The sequence below is a fragment of the Rhineura floridana genome, chromosome 4 (assembly GCF_030035675.1).
Source record: "Rhineura floridana isolate rRhiFlo1 chromosome 4, rRhiFlo1.hap2, whole genome shotgun sequence".
In the NCBI taxonomy this organism is placed as follows: Eukaryota; Metazoa; Chordata; class Lepidosauria; order Squamata; family Rhineuridae; genus Rhineura; species Rhineura floridana.
Genome location: NC_084483.1, coordinates 177,669,734 through 177,690,358, shown reverse-complemented (window position 1 = coordinate 177,690,358; position 20,625 = coordinate 177,669,734). Strand labels below are relative to the sequence as shown.

The window sequence follows — 20,625 nt, the reverse complement described above, 5'->3', positions numbered from 1 at the left end:
ACCTCTGTATACTGATATATATCCCTGTATATCAGAATATCAACACACCAGTTTCCAGCCTCTCTCCTTTGAAAGACTGCAAAATGTGTGTGTGAGCATGTGTGTGTGTGTGTGGTAAACACTAACTGAGGGGAGGGGGTTTGGAAACACACCACCTGTGAGCACAGACCATGCACACAGAAGCTTCTGCTTTAGATGACATTATCACACACAGGTGTGTACAATTACAAACCGCTGTATGCAAAAGTGCCTTGTGAAAAAAATGACCCCTGTGCATTTCAAAGGCTATGTGTGTACACAGCCTAAGTGGCAGCAGCCAAGCCTCTGCATGCCAGCTGCTGGAAATCACAAGTGGGGAGAGTACTCAGGTCCTAATTCAGGTCCTGCTTGTAGGCTTCCTTGACTGGCCACTGTGAGAACAGGGTTGTTGGGCCTTTGGTCGGATTCAGCAGGGCTCTTTGCATGTTCATATGTTTTTAACGTGTGAAGTATCCTGTCTGTCAAAGGCAATCCAGTTGCTGCTACCTCATCTCCAGAGGATGGGCACCCTCACACACACACACGTGTTGAGCCACCTGTCAGTTAAGGAAGGGGAGGCTTTGAAGACTGCGCTGAGGACAATTCTTTCCTCATCTCTCCCTCAATGCTGGCTAATGGTAAGGAGGAGAGTAGAAAAACAGCAGACTGGAGGTGAATGTCCATCCCCAGATGACAGCCAGCCCCAGCGGTGTAGTCATCTAGGGACGCAGGAGGTCGTAGACCCATTACTTTTGGGGGAGTAGGGTCCCAGCCAGGTCCCTATGTATGAACCTAAGCCAATCAGCATGAAAGGGGAGCGTGTTAGCCACTGAGAAGAATCCTCGCCATTTCATGCTGACTGGAACAAATCAGAATGAAAGGAAGTGAGCCAGTCACTCAGAAGACTCTTCTCAATAGCTAACCCACAGCCTCTCCTTTCATGCTGATTGGCTCGCAAGATGACAGGGAGAGCAAGGGAGATAAATTATTATGATAAATTATTATTATTATTATTATTATTAGCAGCAGCAGCAGCAGCAGCAGCAGCAGCAGCTCATTGGTAGGGCATATGTTTTGCATGTGACGGTCCAAAATTCAACTTCTGGAAAAGGCTATTGCCTGGAATCCTGAAGAGCCAATGCTAGTCCACATCATCAGTACTGAGCAAGATGGTACCAAATGGCCTGAGTCAGTATAAGGCAGACTTGTGTGTTGCTAAAAGTGGGAAGAGTCTCAAGGGCCACAGTGACTCTAAAATTTATTTATGTATTTTATTTACAACATTTATATACCACTTTATTGTAAAAAATCTCAAAGGGGTTTACAGAAAGAATTAAAACAATACAATTATTGGCAAAAACAGTTAGAGACAGGTATTCAAAATAATAAAACCAACAATGAGTTAAAAACAGATTTAAAAACACAATAGCTTCTACATGCCTGGAAAGGCTTGCCTAAACAAAAATGATTTTAGCAGGTGCTGAAAAGAAGCTTCTGCCTAATGTCAATAGGCAAGGAGTTAGTTCCAAAGCTTAGATGTTGCCACATTAAAGGACTGATTTCTTACAAGAGCAGAACAAGTACTATGTGGCACCCATAACATGGAAGCACAGCTTGAACTTGGCCTGGTAGCAAATAAGCAACCAATGCAGATTTCAGAGCAGAAGTATTATGTGCTGATAGGATCTCACTCATGTCAGCAATCATGCCACAGCATTCTGCATTAACTGCAGTCCTGGGTCAGGTTGTACTGTTCTGTGACCTTGGCTGACTGGCTGCCAGGATTTTGTAAATTTTGGTTTTTGGTTATGAGTCCTGACTGGTTGTGGTATGCTAAGTTTTCTGCCTTACTCATAGGAATCTTGTTGTGGCTGGTATGGTATTGCATATAGGAAAGCATCATTGTCTTTTGTTTTTCTTTTCTATTTGCATTTCACTTATCTTTAACCTCACTCCCTTACATCCATAGAAGCAACAGCAGTGGTTCCATGCACTCAGTTCAACCCCCTTAAACCCATTGATGATGCACCTTGTTGGTTGCATGATGGTTTGTTTCTTGCCCAATAGTGGTAAAAGAGGATTCACATATTTGGAAGTGTGGCTGCAATTGTTGTTCCCAAAATGCTGCCTGTGAAACCATGTGTGCTTTCTCTCTGTCAATTATTACTCACTGGAATTGGATTGGCTGTCCAACTGAGTTTATAGCAGCCCACAGGGTAGACAGAAAGGGTAGAGAATCTTTTACTCATTTCTCAAACCTCTTTGTGCAGTGAAGGGTCAAATCTGTAAAGACATTTGGAGCAGCCATGTTAAAAGGTAGGGGCAGGGCATTCCAGACAGGAGGTTGCCAACCCTGCTTGGAGATGGATGTCTTTGCAGAGGATCCCTAGTCAAACGTTACCAACAGCACAATCCAACCCATATCTAAATTGTTTTTATATTGTTTTAAATTTTAAAATTGTGTTTTAAATTGTTTTTAAAATATGTGTTTTAAATTGTATATTTGTTTTCATGTTTTTGATTGCTGTAAACCGCCCAGAGAGCTTCGGCTATGGGGCGGTATACAAGTGAAATAATAAATAAAATAAATAAATAGATATCTACTCAGAAGTAAGTCCTATTGAGTTCTATGGGGCTTAGTAAATATGTTTAGAATTGCAGCCTTCAGGGGTATCCATCTTTACTCCCAAGTGCTCCCATCTAACATCTCCACAACACTAGACTCCTTTCTTCCTACAATGGCCTTCTGGTGACTGGCCTGGCCTGAGGGCACTTAAACCCTTCTTGCCGAAAGCAAGTAGGCTAGATTTAATGTTCCCTACCCAGGTTCCATCCTTTAGCTAAAATTTCTATCTTAATTTCCAATCAGAGAAATGTTTTTGTTTTAATTATATGCTCCAAGCAACTGTGGTTGATGCTTAATGTATCATGCTTAATGACATCACTAGGGCCCACCCCTGTGACATCACTATGGGCCCACCCCATTGACATCACTAGGGCCCACCCCTGAAATCTCAGGGTTTGGGATGCTTCTGACCTGGCAACCCTAGTTCTGCGGATTTTTACCTAGTGCAAATGACATCAAAGTGGAAACTGAAAAAGAAACATACTTTAAAGTGAATTGAAGCATGATCATTTTGCGTAGTTAGTACCCAAACAACCTGTAGAACCTTGCGAAAACGATTATAGGCACTTGCTTTTTGTCATCCTAGCTCATTGCAGACAGTACATTAAAAAAACTCAACCACCGAGCTCAGGTAGGTACTTGCCTCAGCTCAGCTTGGCGCCCTGAGTGACTGCGTGGCATCCTGGGGGGACCACCCAGCTTGACCACCACTAAGGCCAGCCCTGAGAATCTAGGCAATCGAGGCACTTAAAAGGGCATTTGTCACTAATTCCCCAACAGCTCTCAGGAAGCAATATACATGGTGAACCTACAAGAAAGAAACTTTTTGTTTATGTTGTTGGGAATCCTTGCTGAATAGGACTTACTTATGAACATTACTGAAGGATCTTGGTCACAACAAAGGGCACTGCTGAATAATATAGCACTATATTAATTGCTTGTATGGAACCCTTGGTTTAATTCTGCTTCTAGCCAAATTATGGAAAAGCAATGCCTCAGTAGTACTAAAGGACTCTAGTGTGGAACCCCACGGATTAGCTCTGTTTTCTTTCTGTAAAGAGGATTGTTGTCTGGATGCGAACACTTAGTAAGTCTGGGGCATTTTTTCTCCCTTTTGTTTGGGGCTGTAATACATACAGTGCTTATGATGTGTCTCTAGGTGTTGCTTTAGTGTAGTATCTAATGGTATGGTGCAGATATTAGCCTTGCTCAATGAAAGAGTTGCCCAATTGCTATCGGAGTAGGGGGAAAGTAGCACAGATATACTTCCTAAAACTAAGCAAATCATATAGGAGGATTTAAAAAGTTCACCAGTTTGCAGTGTCCCAAGCTCTCAGCTGGGTTTTGATATAATCAATTATCTAAGTCAGTGGTAGCCAACGTCGTGCCCTGGCCAGCATGGCCAAAAATCAGGAGTGATGGTAGTTGTAGTCAACAACATCTAGAGGACACCATGTTGGCTACTTCTGATTTAAGTGTAATTCACAGGAAGTGGGATGGGGAGCAGGTCACCATGGCTCTTTGGATTGGGTAAAATCATCCTGCTCCATGGATTTCACTGAGCGTGAGTACTCAGTTGCAAGTAATGTCTAGGTGAATCCCACTCTTCCTTCAAGCAGCTCAGGATGGGGTATAAGAGGCCATCGCACAGTGGCAGAGCTCATGTAAAAGATCCCAGGTTTAAGACTTCTGTCCAAAATCCTAGAACATCCTTTTTCAGCCCAAAGGCTACATTCCCTTCTGAGCAAGCTTCTGGGGGCCACCTGGCAGTGCTGGGCGAGGTCAGCGGCAAAAGTGGGCAGAGTAAAACAATGTAAATATTACCTGCATACAGTAGGTTAGTTCTGCAGACAGGCCTCTCTATCTTCCATGAAGGTGAGCAAGAGGCATTATCAGAGTTCGAGCACATTCCAGCCAAAGCAGAGCCAATGAAGATTGTGGCTGGGAGAGAAGGGGTGTGGCTGACATGGAGCCTAGGAGAGTTGTGATTGACAGGTGGACCGGTCTGGAGGGCGGCATTTGTGCCCCCACCCAGTGTAGGCAGTAATATTGAGCTAAGTGAACCAATGGTCTGACACAGTATGACAGCTTTGTATGTTACATTTTATTTTCACAACTATCCTATGAGATAGATTTATGATTTACTTCATTTAGTATATTTATATTCTGCCTATCTTTCATGGTGGAACTCAAGGTGGTGTACATGGGATTTTTTTATGTTTATTTTTTGTTTAGAAAAAACAAACCTTGGCCACCTCACATTTAAAGATAAGATTGCCCTCCCTTGAAAATTGTAAGAATTCACCTGTCCCTTGAAGATTAATCCAGTCTTCAGTGGTGTCTCCCCCCTCCCCCAAATAAAATTTTGAAAATTCCTGGGCTGAAGTATTCATTATAATTATTATAAATTAATATGGAAAGGCACAAATCACGGGACTTAGTGGGAGACAAAAGCGTCACTGCATCATTCAAATGCTTTTCTGGAAATGATTTTTAGATGAAGATAATTTATCCGATCTTGCATGCATTCCTCAAGGATTTGATATTTTATTTTTTATATTTTGATCTTGAGCCTAATATAAAACCAATTTCTGTCTCCTAAAAAAAAGAAACCAGGTCTTTTCAGGTCACAACTTCTCTTATGTTACTTAGTAACAAAGAGTTGTTAAAGTATGCCAATTTGATAATACAAAGTTTATGGCCAGAGGGTTAAAGGGGAGTTCCTAAAGGAATTCAGCAGACCTGGGTAGTAAATCAGCAGCCATGTTTTTGATAAATACCTCCTGAGCCCACTAATAGCTTCTCACTAGCGCTGAAAGTTGCAACAGTGGACTCCATATAGCACAGCAGATTAATGAAAGACGCAAGTAGAACTTGTTTACCATTTATTCTGGGCATGATTCGTTGAAACCTACCAATTCCCAGTTGCTAGTTGTGGGCCATGATTCATCTGAAAACATATATAAAATGCATCACACACAAATTAAGCAAGTTAAAAACAAATGTTTAGGCTGCATTCCAGTGCACACTTATCTGGGAGTAAGCCAAACTGAACACAGTGGAATTTACTTCTGAGTTAATGTGCATAGGATTGTGCTATCTGCTCCTAAATCCCTATACCTTAGAGCAGAGATAGGGAACCTGATGCCCTCCAGATGTTGTTGGAGTCAGACTACAACTCTTATCACCTCTTACCATTGGCCATTTTCCCTTTTTTCCTGGGGTTGATGGGAGTTGGAGTCCAAGAACTTCTAGAATTCCACAGGATTCCCAGCCTTGGCTTAGAGCAAATTCACACAATAAGTGTATGGGGGGGGGACTGCAGCCACCTCCCGTACCAGGTGGCGCACTGTGCCTAGATGATGGTGCACCTGAAGCCCAGCACGTAGCCCATGCCACCACCCACGCAGGCCCTCAGTCCGCACACTGTCACCGCCCATCACCACCTCCATCAGCACCACCACCACCGGCTCCACGCCAGGCTGCACAGTCATCAGGCAAGAGCAAGAAGGTTCTGGACATTGTATTGTTTGTATGATATTTTATGTTTTATTGTATATTTTATTGTATATTTTGTATGTTACTTTAATATTTTATATAAATTGCCATCTACCTTAGAGTTTATTCATAAAAACAAGTTTTAAGTTGTTTTTATGATGATGTAAGCAATTTTTGTTATGATGATGTGAGCAGTTCCCAGGTCCCTTCTTTGTTGCGAGACTCTGGGGGTGAGCTGTGTTTGGGTCCTGGGTGAGAGCCAGGATGAATCTATGGAGTTCTGGGTGAGAGACAGGACCCTGAGAGGGTATGTATGTTAGAAGCAGAAGGGACTGATATGGGGTTTATTTAATAGTAATCTGTATTGGTGCTACACTTGTTTATGTATTATTGTGTATTTTTGTAACATTTGTTGTCTAAACTTATTTTGTATTACTTTATATTTTGTAGCATTATAGGATGATAGTATGATTATTTCTGTATATTTTTGTCATTTCTATGGGCGTAAACCACCTTGAGTGCACTGATGCAGAAAGGAGGTATACAAATTTAGTTTGGACCCTGATTTGGTGCTTCAGAAAACAGCCCAGCTGAGATCTGAAAGCTTCAGAGGCTGTCTAATTTGGTCTGGGGTCCAAGGCCTAATCCACTTCAGAAAAATGAAGCTTCCTCGCAACTCCCACCACCCTGAATTATTATGCAGAAATTTAGAAAATGGCTATAAATTCCCCCCTGCCTGATAAAAGTGGATGAAATTTGCAGGCATAGTAGTCTCTCCAGTGTAGATAAAGCCTACAGAATTAAAGACAGATAAATCCTTTACATGTGTGCTGGGCATCATTAAAACAGGAATGTACTTTTTTAAATGAACTATTTATTTATTTATTTATGCATTTATATCCCACTTTTCCTCCAAGGAGCTCAAGGTGACATACATGGTTCTCCCCCTCTCCATTTTATCCTAACAACCACCCTGTGGAGTATATTAGACTGAGACACAGTGACTGGTCCGAAGTCACTGAGCTTCATGGTCAAGCAGGGATTTGAACCCTGGTCTCTCAGGCCCCAGTCTGATGCTCTAGGCACTATATCACACTAGCTCTTTTATTTTTCAGTAGAGTTTGCTTCCGCTGCTAACACTGTCAGCCTTGGGGGGGAGCAGGAACAAACCTGTTGCTGCTGCCACATATCAGTGACATCCACATTTAAAGCGCGTTACTTCACCCAAAGGATCCTGGGAACTGTCGCTTGTTAAGGGTACTGAGAATTGTAGCTCTATGAGGGGTAAACTACAGTTCCCAGGATTCTTGGTGTAAGAAATGTTCATTGAATGTGCTTTAAATGTATAGTGTGGATGTAACCATCATTTCTGCTCCTGCAAAGCAGGCAGTCTGCTATTGAGCTATGGCCTTTCACACTGAGGCCCCTTCTGACTGTCAGGCACATGGAACTTATTTTCTCTTTTCTTTTTTTCCTAGTTCCTAATGGTCTAGAATAGGAAAAGTGGGAAATTGTTTGAATTGGCAAAAGACCCTGGATCAGTGCATGAAATTGTTCTAGAAAGATGGCAGTGAGCTCAGCAGGAAATTTGGAACAGAGGCAGTTTCAGATCTGATTCATTTAGGGTATTTAACTACTGGTGCAGGTTAATCCAAATGAGTGAAGCCAGGCTCCCTAAGAAATGTCTAAATAAATGTCCAAAAGAATTGCCTGTATAATTTCTCAAAATTGTTATTTAATAAGGTTATAGTGTGGAAGAGTTTCTGAGCGTTTCTAATCCCAATATAGGAGCTGTTTTTAAACAACGAATTCTACACACCAGCATGCAGATGGATATAGCTGCCCTGTCTAATACAAGGTCCATGAAATGGTTAGTGAAGGCTAAAACCCAATTTCAGGAAGAAAAATGCCTGTTTCTCCCAATGAAAAGAGATTGATGCATGATCTTTACTTGTCTTTGATTTCAGCAAATGGATCCAATGATGCAACAAGGGAGATAATGGGACATCCCAGTGCAAGACTTTGTACATGTGGAGCAAATGAAGTGGAAGATCTGATCCACTATTTACTGGAATGTCGGTTGTATTCTAATATTATGGAACATTATTTATCCATTTTTTTTGACTGCATGAGAAATTGGGATGTCCAGGCCAAACTGGATTTTCTCTTAAATTGATCTTACCAGTTTATGATTCGGAGGGTTGTCCTCTTTGCAGTTAAGGTAGCCGGTTTAAGGGGAATAAAGTTTGATTAATCAGCCATGTAACTGCATGTAAGCCACCTGGGGCATTTATAATGTTTTTAATATTTTAATATCTTAATTTTTAAATCTTAGCTATTTGTTTTCAGATTTATGTATTCATCTATTGTTTTTTAAATATGCATTTGTTTTTCTTGTTTTTCATATGGTCTGAAGACTTATTCAATAAAATTTGATTGATTGATTGATTGAGTAGGAAACAGTAGATTAAAGAAATCAACAATAAAAGAAATGGTAGTGCATCCAGAGTCATGTCAGTGATTGATTCACAGGCTAAAAGTAGGCTAAAGTAATTAATTAAATTACCTGCTGAAAATAGTTGGCTAAAATCTAGGACTTAGCTAATTTCCCAAACACAGCAGTCACATAATACTTGAAAATACACTGTGAGACTCACTCTCTACATTCCACTGAGCTCTTTTTGAAGATTTTGTATGCAATATACACCCTATTCATTTACTTACAGCAGCTGGTTAACATATGAGGATTTACTGCATATTTTGTCTTCCATTTTTCCATTAATAAATGCATTGTGGGTGAAGGTTTAAGGATGCCAGTTTGGAGACACTTAAATAGCTCCAAATGTTATAAATTGGTGCTGAGTCTGTTAATAAGGCGTAAGGAAGGGTAGTGGGAAATATTTTGTCCTTGTGTATTAGCTCTGCTATGTAAAACATTGTAAAATCAGGGTGGGGAAAAAGGCTTGGATAATATTTAACAATTGGGAATTGAATATCTGCAGATCTCTGACTGATAAGCAACATTTGAGCCAAATAAATATTTGAGAATATTCCAAGAGGAAAATATTCATCTTAGGGTTGTTGGTTTTTCTGTGTTAACCCCACCCCACCCCCTGCTGAGATTTACAATATGTTTTTTCATCCTTTTACATATATATACATGGACCTGATCAAGTTAGACCTTTATGTGCACAGTTGAGTATTACTGGGGAGAGAGAAGGAGAGAGACAGAGACAGAGAGAGAAGGAACCAGTGCCAGAAAATACTTATACATTGACCAGCAGGTGCAGATGTAGGAAAGGAGGGCAACTGGATTGTGCCATATATACCTGAGCATCAAACACCATGCCAAGTCTTTGCTGCTGCAGTAACCACTGCCCTTGCCACCCATTCTGAGAAACATGGGAAGCTGCTTTATACTGAGTCAAACCATTGGCCCATTTAGCTCAGGATTGTTTACAATGACTGGCATCAGCTCTCCAGGATTTCAGACAGGCCTCACTCCCGGCTCTACCTGGAGATACAGAGGATTGAACCCAAGATCCTCTGCATGCAAAGCATGTGCTCTACCACTGAGCTATGGCTCTTCCCCATCCTTTTTCCAGAAATGTTATCTACTGATCTATATATCAACTATTTTAAGAGCAAAGTCAAGGAACCATGTTTGTCCACATGTAGCATGTACATGTAAACATATAGCAGGGGAGTGAGATCACGCCCAGAGTGCAGCTGCTGTGAAAAGAGCAAATTCCATTTTAGGAAGAGGAATCAAAATGTAGCTGCCAATATTATAACTCCTTTCATCAAATCCATGGTGTGACCACTCCTGGGATATTGTGTCCACTTCTGGTCACTGCACCTCAAGAAGGATATGGTAGAGTTGGAGAAGGTGCAGAAAAGGGCAGCCAACATGATTAAGAGGAGGAAATCCCTGATGAGGAAAGGTTATGACATTTGAGTGATTTTTTTTTCATTTTGGGGGGAAAGGTGAATAAGAGGACATGATAGAAATGGGTAAAATTAAAAATGGTATCAAGAAAGTGGATAGTTTTTCTCCCTCTCTCATGACTAGAACTTGGGATCACCCAATGAAGCTGAATCATGGGAGATACAGTAAAGATAAAAGGAAGTACTCCTTTACACAATGCATAGCTAAACTATGGAATCTGCTATCACGAGATATAATAGCAAACATGGATGGTTTGGTTTTAATAGGGGATTAGACAAATTTCATGAAGGATAATTTTATCCATGCCTGCTGGTCATGATGGCTGTGTATTACCACCAAGATGAGAGACAGCATCCCTCTGAATACTAGTCTCTGGGGAACAGCAGCAGGTAAAGGCTATTGCCCTCATGTCCTGCTTGTGGGCTTCTCAGAGGCATCTGGTTGGCCACTGTGGGAAACAGAATGCTGGATAGGTGTTTGGTTTGATACAACAACACTAGGTGGGGGAACCTTTGGCCCTCCAGATATTGTTGAACTACAACTCTATTATCCCTGACCATTGGGCATACTTGCTGGGGCTGATGAAGTTCTGGCTCAGCATCATCTGGAGGGCCGAAGGTTCCTCACACAAGGCTGTTCTTACATGTTCTTTTGTTGTCTGTGTCCAGCATGCTGTGAACTTTTCCTCTGTGTGCACATGATGAAGCAGACAATTGCTACATTAATGGTCACCCCACACTGAGTGGCCAATGACTGAGGCGGCACCATGCTAAATCAGGGTGTGGTAGGGAGGGAATATGCATACTTCTACAGAACAGGAATGGGGATCCTGCGGGTCAAATGTGGCTGTTCCTCACAAACCATGCCCACCTGTCCCACACCTGGCATCATATGAGATGTCAAGTGTGGGGAAGTTATTGACATGGCTACAAAGGGATAAGGAAGGTGTGAATAACTTGTGAAACCCACCAGATTGTATCATCATCCATTTATTGCACTCCACCAGCCCTGTATTGTAGCTAGACATGTGCTTGACAATCCTCCTGTTTTTGCAGTCCTAGGCAGGCAACAAAGCTTGCAGGGGGGTTTTCCCTGAACTTTTGGTGGATCATACATGGCTGGCATTACTGTGTGCATTACTAAGTCTGAATTAGGGATGGGTGAGAAATTCTATTCAGTTTGCATTTCAAGCCAAATCTATGAAATTCACACTTTCCCAAACAATATGAAAACCAAAACATAGCCATCCTTCGAAATTTGCACTTAATCAAATTTTGCAATGCATTTGCCAGCCAAATGATGTTTACAAACATGCATATGTGATGGGAAAGTGTGCATAAAAATAAATATATGAGTGAAAACAGCATACAAAAATGCATTATACGAGGAGAAATTACTTACAAAAATATGTACATTAGTCTAAATTGCCTATAAAGTGTGTTTATCAGGAGAAATTTGCACTAAAATGCTGGAGAATTTTCAGGAGAATTTTTGAAATAAAAAAATAGCAAATTGCTGCAGAAATGTGGAGAACTGAATTTAAGATTGGAAAAATGAGAACCTGAGTGAACTGAAATTGTCTGATGTTTCCATCCCTGGTCTGAATCAATGCTGGCGTCAGAGTAAGCTAGAAATGTTTTGTTGTTGTGACCATTTAGAAATTGTCACTCAGCAGCTTTTCTGAGAGGGCAAACAAATGAGTTTTAATGCTTTATTCACTAGGTTACCTTTGGGCAATATTAGATTAGATCAAAGGTCACCTCAGTGTTGGCCTTCATAGAGTGGGATGCTTGAATTATAAGAAAGAAGACCTGAGTTTGATTCCTGGCAATTAGAGTGATTCGTTACAATCAAACAAACTTGACTTTGACTTCTTGCTATCAGACTGAGCCTAGGAGAACTGAAAAAATAAAATGTCCTATAAGAAAGGGCATAGAACATTTGTAATTTAGGACTACCCGTGTTCTACCAAATCTATCTAAAGAAATGAAGCCTTTTGCATTAAATATTGCATTGATTGGGAAATGCTAAGAGATTCAGTGTAAGCAAAAATGTTGTCTGCCTCACAATTTGTTCGATTGCTTTTGGCTGGCATTGTACTTGGTTTTGTTAAAAATTAAAGAAATGACCTATTGCATAACCTGCTAGCTTTCTGAGTTCATTTCCTCCCTTCTTCTACAAAAAGAAAAGAAAAGAAAAGATAAAGAAAAGGAAAGATAAAGAGACAGGGACGTTGACTGCTTACAAAGTGCTCTGGCACAAAAGACAAATTAGGGCAGTTGAGGCTGCAGCTCGGACCTTGCAAAGTATCAGAAATGAAGATAAGTGAGAGACAGAAATGTTTTTTTTAGAAGCTTTGATATAGGTTCCCGGTTTATCTTAAAATGACTAGAGAGTCCATGACAGAACTCTGCAGCTGTTTCTTTCAGGTGTCCTTTCCATTGCTAAAGAGATGTCATCCTGGGTTTTTCCATGATTATACACAGGTAGACATCTTTCCACACAATTGGGAACCGTCCCAGGCTTGTTCATATAGTACACTGAACACAGGTACAAACTGCACAAGTTTACGTTGAATGTAACGTGTGAAAAAGTGTACGTTAAATGTAATGTGTTAATCCCCCTTTTGCCCTAGAGGAAAGCATTTCTACTTGTACAAGTTGTGCCATATCCTGTTTTGTTCTGGAGGTCCCCCAATCCTTAGGAGCAGCATTTGGGGGGTGGGGAGCTTCAGTACATATGGGAGATCAGGTGCCCCAACTTGCATGAGCAGAAACAGTTTCTGCTACAGCAGGGATGAAGAACATGTGGCACTCCTGGTGTTGCTTGGACTACAGCACCCCATCATCCCTGACTGTTAGGCATTCTAATTTATCATGATGCCTGAATGTCTCTATAATTTCCCCAGCTCACTGCAAAATGAATGCCCATGTTTCTAGTGACATTTCATAACTAAACTCTTTGTATGCTATCTTAGGGTGATTCATGATGTGAAGGTGAAATGAATGTGAACTAAAGCCTCTTATTTCCCACTGTTTAAGGATGTGGCCAAAACTACTTGTCATCTGGACTTTTTTATGGGTATCTGGTGTTTTGTCTAGACAGATATTGAAATTATGATTCCTTTGCTTGTACACAGAATTTCCTAACAGCTACTTTAATCGACTTGCAGTGGCTTATTTCCCATTGTGGAGCAAGCAAAGCCAGTGTGCAAGATCAAGAAATGCATGTGATTATTTTAAGTCCCTTCTACACAATCATTTTTTGAAATGAATAGTTTACTATTTTTAAAAAGAGAAATAGCCCACTTGTACTATCAAAAAAATCTCAGTATTTATACTGATATGCTCTGTGTTTGAATGCAACCACTTTCCAGACATTGTTTTTGAAGATGCCTTTGTCAGCTTCTAATTTGTTGTGCTGAGACCCAACTTCAGGTGCCTCCATTGCTGGAGGTACAGAAGGTGCTTTCTGTGGAAAAGACCATCTTGCTAGGAGCTCTGCAACTGTAGAATATCTCCCAAGGAAGGAAAGATCTGTCCGTTTCATTTCTCTCTGTTTCTCATTTTCCCAATCTTTTTCTCTTCTGCAGCAATTTGCAATTTATTTATTTTTAAATCCTCATTCTTCAGCATTTTAGATTCTCCTAATAAATTTCTCCTAATGAATACATTTTTGTATGTCAATTTGACTAATATAAACATATTTGCAGGCAATTTCTCCTAATATATGAATTTTTCTGTTATTTTCACTAATATATTCATTTTATGCACATTTCTCTGTAATATATGCATTTTGTAAACATGTTTTGGTTGGAGAACTGCATCACAAAATTTGGATAAATGTGAGTTTTGAAGGATGGCTGTGTTTCGGTTCTTGCATTGTTTTGGAAAGTGCAAATTTGACACATTTGGCTTTAATGCAAACCAAATCTAATTTCTGCCCTGACACTATGGATGGCCATATCTGTCAATTTCATTTTCCCTTGGTTTCTCATTTTTTCAGTCTTGCTCACTTCTCCACCTTTCACATCAATTTGTGATTTTTAAAAAAACAAATGTCCTCATGAAAAATTTTCAGCACTTTAGTGCAACTGTCTTCTAATATACACATTTTCATATGCAGCTTTGCCTAATATACACATTTTTGCAATTTCCTCTGATGCAATACATTTTTGTATGTTATTTTCACTAATATAATATATTTTTGTATGTTATGTCCACTAATATATGCATCTATATGCACACTTTACCAGAGCTTGGAAAAGTTACTTTTTTAAACTACAACTCCCATCAGCCCCAGCCAGCATGGCCACTGGATTGGGCTGATGGGAGTTGTAGTTCAAAAAAAGAAACTTTTCCAAGCTCTGCACTTTACCCTATTATATACATTTTGTTCACATTACATGGCTGGAGAACTGCACTGCAAAACTCAGAGAACTATGGATTTTGAAGGCTGGTTGTGTTTCAGAGTTTTTTAATAGAAAGAAAATTGCAAACTGATGTGGAAATGTGGGGAACTGATCTTAAGACTGGGTTTTTTCCAGTCTTGAGAAATGGAGAGAAACCAAAATGGACCCGTTCACCCATCCCTTACCAGCCAAGTCCTACCATTAGGCAGAACAGGGCAGCCACTTCAGGAAGCTGATTTGAGTATCATGAAAGGGCAGCAAATGGGTTGTGATTTATTTATTGTTTATTTTCTTCCAGGGCTTGTGCTGGTCTTGCTTACTACTATGCACTTTGACTTGGAGTAGGGTGATCCTGTTAGATGTTCTACCTCTGGCAGCAAAAATATTTTGGCCTGAGTCTGGCTGAGCCTCTCTCTGGCCATCAGCCATTTAATTTCAGTAGCAGGAGGAGGGGGGATTTGAAGGAGGGCTCCTGATGATGAACATAACATCCCTAATGACCAGCATTCAGGCTGACAAACGTGACCAGACTTCTTTGGTTACTATATATGAGAGGTGAGGAAGCACTGGCCACCTTGGCTCCACATCACAGCATTTCCTCTACTAGTTGCTACCAAAAAGACATGGGTAGAAGACGGGGGTTGGCAATGGGGACCTGTTGGGAGCTATACCATCAACTTGGGTGGGATCAAAATTAGGCCAAGCAATGTTCAACTTTTAAAAAAAATTCTCCTTCAGAAAAGGTTAAAGGCAGAAATCCATTTTTAACCTTGACACAGAAAGCAAGTCATTTAGCCCACCTTTTCCGGGGGGGGGGGATGCATCAAAGCCAACCCAAATACAAAAGGGGGAGGGAGGATGAACGGCCACCTAGAATATTTTCATATCCAACAATGGTTTGATTAAGTAGCCATCTGTAATAGTTGACAAAAAAATAAAAAAAACCCATGGGCTTAAGTACTGCACTGTTCTTCTGCATTTATTTTTCTTAGCTGACTCCCAGATTTTAACAATCAATCTTCTTGCAGTTTGGCTACCCTTTGGCCAGAAAGCTTCTTGCACCTGACAAATTATTCATATCTTTTATGTAAGGAAAGTCTAGGATTTGGGCCGACACATAAAGATTAGATTAGCTCTACTTCCGAGAATAGGATAATGCCATACCATGCTTATGACCTCACCCAGTTCCAGCATTTACAGTGCAAGCAAGCCTCATGTTCACTCAGAATTAAGCCCAATTTAGTTTAGTGGTACTTACTCCCAGATAAAGGTTTATAGGACCACAGCCTTAGTTTCTGTTTCAGAAATTGTTTTTGAGGGCGGCTTCAGATGTTACACAGTAGCAAAGCAGGGAAGAAGCCGGAATGGCTTGTGCTTTACCTTTCTGTACTGGAGATGATGTACCTATTTAGAATCATAGAATAGTCAAGTTGGAAGAGGCCTATAATGCCATCAAGCCCAACCCCCTGCTCAATGCAGGAATCCAACTTAAAGCAGACCTGTCCAGCTGCCTTTTGAATGCCTCCAGTGTTAGAGAGCCCACCGCCTCACTAGGTAATTGGTTCCATTGTCATACTGCTCTAACAGGAAGTTTTTCTAGATGTTCAGATGAAATCTGGCTTCCTGTAACCTGAGCCCATTATTCCATGTCCCGCACTCTGGGATGATCAATAAGAGATCCTGGCCCTCCTCTGTGTGAGAATATTTCAAGTACTTGAAGAGTACAATCATATCTCCCCTCAGTCTTCTCGTCTCCAGGCTAAACATGCCCAGTTCTTTCCGTCTCTCCTCATAGGGCTTTGTTTCCAGTCCCCTGATCAGCTTTGTTGTCCTCCTCTGACCCAGTTCCAGTTTGCCTACATCCTTCTCAAAGTGGGGTGTCCAGAACTGGAAGCAGTACTCAAGATAAGGTCTAGCCAGTGCCAAATAGAGGGGAACTAATACTTCATGCAATTTGTAAACTATACTTCTGTTAATGCAGCCTAAAATAGCATTTGTCTTTTTTGCAACCACATCACACTGTATGCTCATATTCAGCTTGTGATCAACAATTCCAAGATCCTTCTCGCATGTAGCATTGCTGAGCCAAGTATCCCGTAACTGTGCATTTGGGGTTTTTTCCCCTAGGTATTGAACTTTGCACTTATCCCTGTCAAATTTCATTCTGTTGTTTTCAGCCCAATGTTCCAGCCTATCAAGATCACTTTGAATTTTGTTTCTGATTTCCAGAGTATTAGCTAGCCCTCCCAATTTTGTATCATCTGCAAATCTGATAAGTATTCCCTGCACCTCATCATCCAAATCATTATTAAAAATGTTGAAGAGCACTGGGCCCAGGACCAAGCCCTGTGCTACCCCATTTGTTACCTCTCCCCAATTTGAGAAGGAACCATCGATAAGCACTATTTGAGTACAGTTCTGTAGCCAATTGTGGATCTACCTGATAGTTGTTCCATCCAGCCCTCATTTAGCTATCTTGCTAATCAGAATATCATGGGGCACTTTGTCAAAAGCTTTGCTGAAGTCAAGATATACTATGTCCACAGCATTCCCACAGTCTACCAGAGACCTTACAATATGTAACAGGAAGGTTAAAGTGGGGGTGGGGAACCTGTGGCCCTCCAGATGTTGTTGGATTCGAACTCCCAGCAGTCCCAGCCAGCATGGTGAATGGTCAGAGGTAATGGGAATTGTAGTCCAACAAATGCCACAGGTTCCTTGTCCCTGCTTGTTATGGGCTCTGCAGAGCGTCCCTGGAGTGGTCAGGAAGAGGAGGTCTTGGACCTGGGGGAGGGACCCAGTAGGTTACAGCAGCAGGAGGAGGCTGAAATAGGAGAAAGCTTCAGCACTTTAGACAGTGACAGTACTGCCCCCTTGTTTTCAGTTCCAACTGAAGAAACACTGCTGCCTGGCAATGAGCCAGCCCCTGTTCCTCCTCCCTCTCCTTTGTCACCCCAGGCACTGCTCACACCTCCACTTGAATGGGCATATGGGAATCAGAGGCTGGACCAGAGACAGTGTCCAAGGAACATCTGCATAACCTTCCCCATCACCAAGGACACGCTGTCAGATGTGCAGACAGGCACAGTTATCTCCCACTCTTCACCCTGTTTGTAGGAGCACCTGTTTGCTAACTCAGTCCCATTCAGAGGTACCTTTCCCAAGCAAATAGAGAGCCCACCCTGAGCCTTCTAAAAGAGTCTTGAGGGGCATGTCTAGTTGCTGCAATAACATCTTAGCTCAAGTAGTCGTGCTCTGTACCGCTTTGTAGAGACGCAGAATCCTGTGTAACCTGTAAGCTGGTTGATGAAACTCTCTAAGTTGAAATTCCACATTAAACAAAATGGAGAAAAACACACCAATGAGTCTGAGCCCTAATCCAGTGGGGTTGGCCAGGACACTGCTGTACAGGGCAAACTCATGAGCTTTCACTTCAGATGTCATGAAGGGAGTGCAAATAGTAACAAGTCATGGACATCACTCACACTTTAACTCTCCTTCTGTGAGATGTCTGAAGCCACTTTGTTACCAGGAATTCTACCTCTTTCTTTTTCAACTTCTACATTCTGTGTTGGATCACAGTAGCTGTATGGAGAGAGGTAACTGTTGGCTTCAGCTATTGAAGATCAATAAGATCAATGCTGGGCATTTATCATCTATGAACAGAAGAGAGCAGCATGAGGCAGTCTATATTTGGATCCTAACTAGGCTTCCACTGATGGGAGCATTCCCTGAGGAGGATTCATTCTTAGGGTGCTGTCACCAGAAGGGAGGGAGGCACCCTTCACAGACTGCTTTACCTCCCTGAAGCCTCTTGTGTTCCTCCCCCCAAAAAACCTACTCTGGAGGGTTGGATCCACCAGAATAGCATAAGAGGCGGCACAGAGTGAAGGAGTAATCAGCCAAAATTGCCTTCCCCACTTCTGTTAGCAGGATCCTCTGCTGGATCTCAATCCTGCCCAGGAACAGAAGGATCCCTTTTGTTCACGGGCCCCTCTTTGGATCCAAGCAGATATAACTATCTGTTCAGATAATCTTAACGATGAATGAGTATATCCAATGATGGGGTCTTCATGTCCTCCAAATTCAATAGTGTACTTTGGCAAGTGGTGGAGCGTTTTTTGCCTTCAGCTCTGCAGTTCCTGTCTGATGCGACACGCATGGCTTCAAGGAGGTAATATTTCAAGGCCTTCATTATGGCAAACAAGGCCTCTTTCTTACATGAGCCATCAGGTCCATCCTTAGATTTTCTTTTCAAGGTCTTTTCCTTGGACTTGTTTTGAAGGGAACAAATGCAACCAGCACAGGCCATGCTCCTTAAAGTAACACTATCACAAAGTATGGGCTATTTTATTTAATAAGATGTTATTAATTTTAGAAACAACTCTGGAGTCAATCTCCCTGCCAAGCAGACAGGCTTGTTTTTATATCACGGTAATGAATAGCACCTTCAGCCTTGACTGTTAGAGACTCTAATAATGTTGAGTTGGCATCACTCTCGTGTTTTAAGGTCTTTTATTTCCGCACCAGAAAAGAACTGAAAGATTTTATCAAGGCATAGTGTACATTCCAGTAGAATGGACAATTTCTTTATTGTGAAAAGGGAAGCTTTTTTTAAAAAGTAAAATCTATACATCCTACATATAAACCAAAAACAATCTCTAAATACAGCTGTATTGTGTTGCTTCCACAGTTATTTAAACACAGGAGCCTAGCCAAGGAATATACAAATGATTCATAAAAATATGGCCATGCTACACATATGTGTACCACATGGACCATTTTGTGTCAGTTTCAAACATGGAGAGGCACTCCACACGCATCCACACACCCCTCATGATTTCTCAAACTCTTTTAACAGCACAGTCCTAAGGCCTGCTTAAGATGGTTAAACCAAGATTGCAGGGAGTGTTAGGACATTATTCTATGCAGATAGCACCAATGTTCAGAAGTGAAGGCTTCTTCTTTTCTTTCTTTCTTTTTTTAAAAAAATGCAGATATGTAGCTCCGTAAGTGTGGAAGATTTCCATTAGCTTGTTTTAACATTGCATGATAAAGACTCCAGCTGTGCAATATTTCCTCACAAATATAAGGGGGCATATGTATTAGCACATATTTTAGGAGTGTTAATCACCCTGGCCTTTGTGTATTCCTGTCATTATTCAAGTGTGGAATTTTGTACTGGGCATGTAAACTGTCTGAGATGCTCAGCCTTCCTTTTTGTAGCAGGTTTTGTAGCTGTAAAGATAGTCTTGGGAAACTATGGTGAAAGTTTGATGCACTTCTCCAGGTACCACCAGGAAATAAGTTTCATTTGAGGAGAGGGCCTTTTCAGTGCTGGCATACTTGCTATAGAATGTTCTGTCTATTCTGTCTAGAGAGCTTGCCTGGCACCTACATTATGGTCTTTTCAGTGCCAGTGAAAACATTCACAAATTTTTTTTTTACAAAGCAGTCATACAGCCATAGTTTTGGAAGAGACCTATAAGGTCATCAAGTCCAACCCCCTGCTTAATGCAGGAATCCAACTTAAAGCATACCCAACAGGTGGCTGTCCAGCTGCCTCTTGAAGGTCTCCAGTGTTGGAGAGCCCACCACATCCCTAGGTAATTGGTTCCATTGCAGTACTGTTCTAACAGTTAGGAAGTTTTGTTCATTTGAAATCTGGCTTCCTGTAACTTGAGCCCATTATTCCATGTCCTGCACTCTGGGATAATCAAGAAGAGATCCTGGCTGTCCTCTGCATGGCAACTTTTCAAGTGCTTGAAGAGTGCTATCGTATCTCCCCTCAGTCTTCTGCTCTCCAGGCGAAGCATGCACAGTTCTTTCAGTCTCTCCTCAGAGGGATTTGTTTCCATCCCTTGATCATCCTCATTGCCCTCCTCTGAACCCATTCCAGTTTGTCCGCATCCTTCTTAAAGTGCTGTATCCAGAACTGGGTGCAGTACTCAAGATGAGGTCTAACCAGCGCAGAATAGAGAGGGGACAGGGGAGTGAAAACCCAAGGTGGATGACCAAAAAATCTAAAGACCAGCTGGGCTTGAGCTATCAGGGTAGAAGGCAGGGGTAGAATTTTCCTGTTTTCCTTCTTCCTTTTTACCCAGTGTTTTTTTTGTTTACTTG

The 20,625-nt window shown here is 41.4% G+C and overlaps 1 protein-coding gene across 1 annotated transcript; it reads left to right on the top strand.

The window, feature by feature from the left end:
* Window positions 1-5,898: 5,898 nt before the first annotated feature.
* On the top strand, window positions 5,899-8,218 carry LOC133384506 (E3 ubiquitin-protein ligase TRIM71-like). Its single transcript, XM_061626451.1, has 3 exons — window positions 5,899-6,141; window positions 7,931-8,012; window positions 8,110-8,218. Exons 1-3 carry the CDS (start codon window positions 5,952-5,954, stop codon window positions 8,123-8,125), a joined length of 288 nt encoding a protein of 95 aa, XP_061482435.1. The 5' UTR covers window positions 5,899-5,951; the 3' UTR covers window positions 8,126-8,218.
* Window positions 8,219-20,625: the final 12,407 nt, after the last annotated feature.

Excerpts from the sequence above, each read along its gene's own strand:
- LOC133384506 (XM_061626451.1), top strand. The coding sequence starts at position 5,952 with ATGGGGGGGGGACTGCAGCCACCTCCCGTACCAGGTGGCGCACTGTGC. Across the intron at positions 6,142-7,930 it reads CCAGGCTGCACAGTCATCAG|GAGCTGTTTTTAAACAACGA; the intron begins GCAAGAGCAAGA and ends ATCCCAATATAG.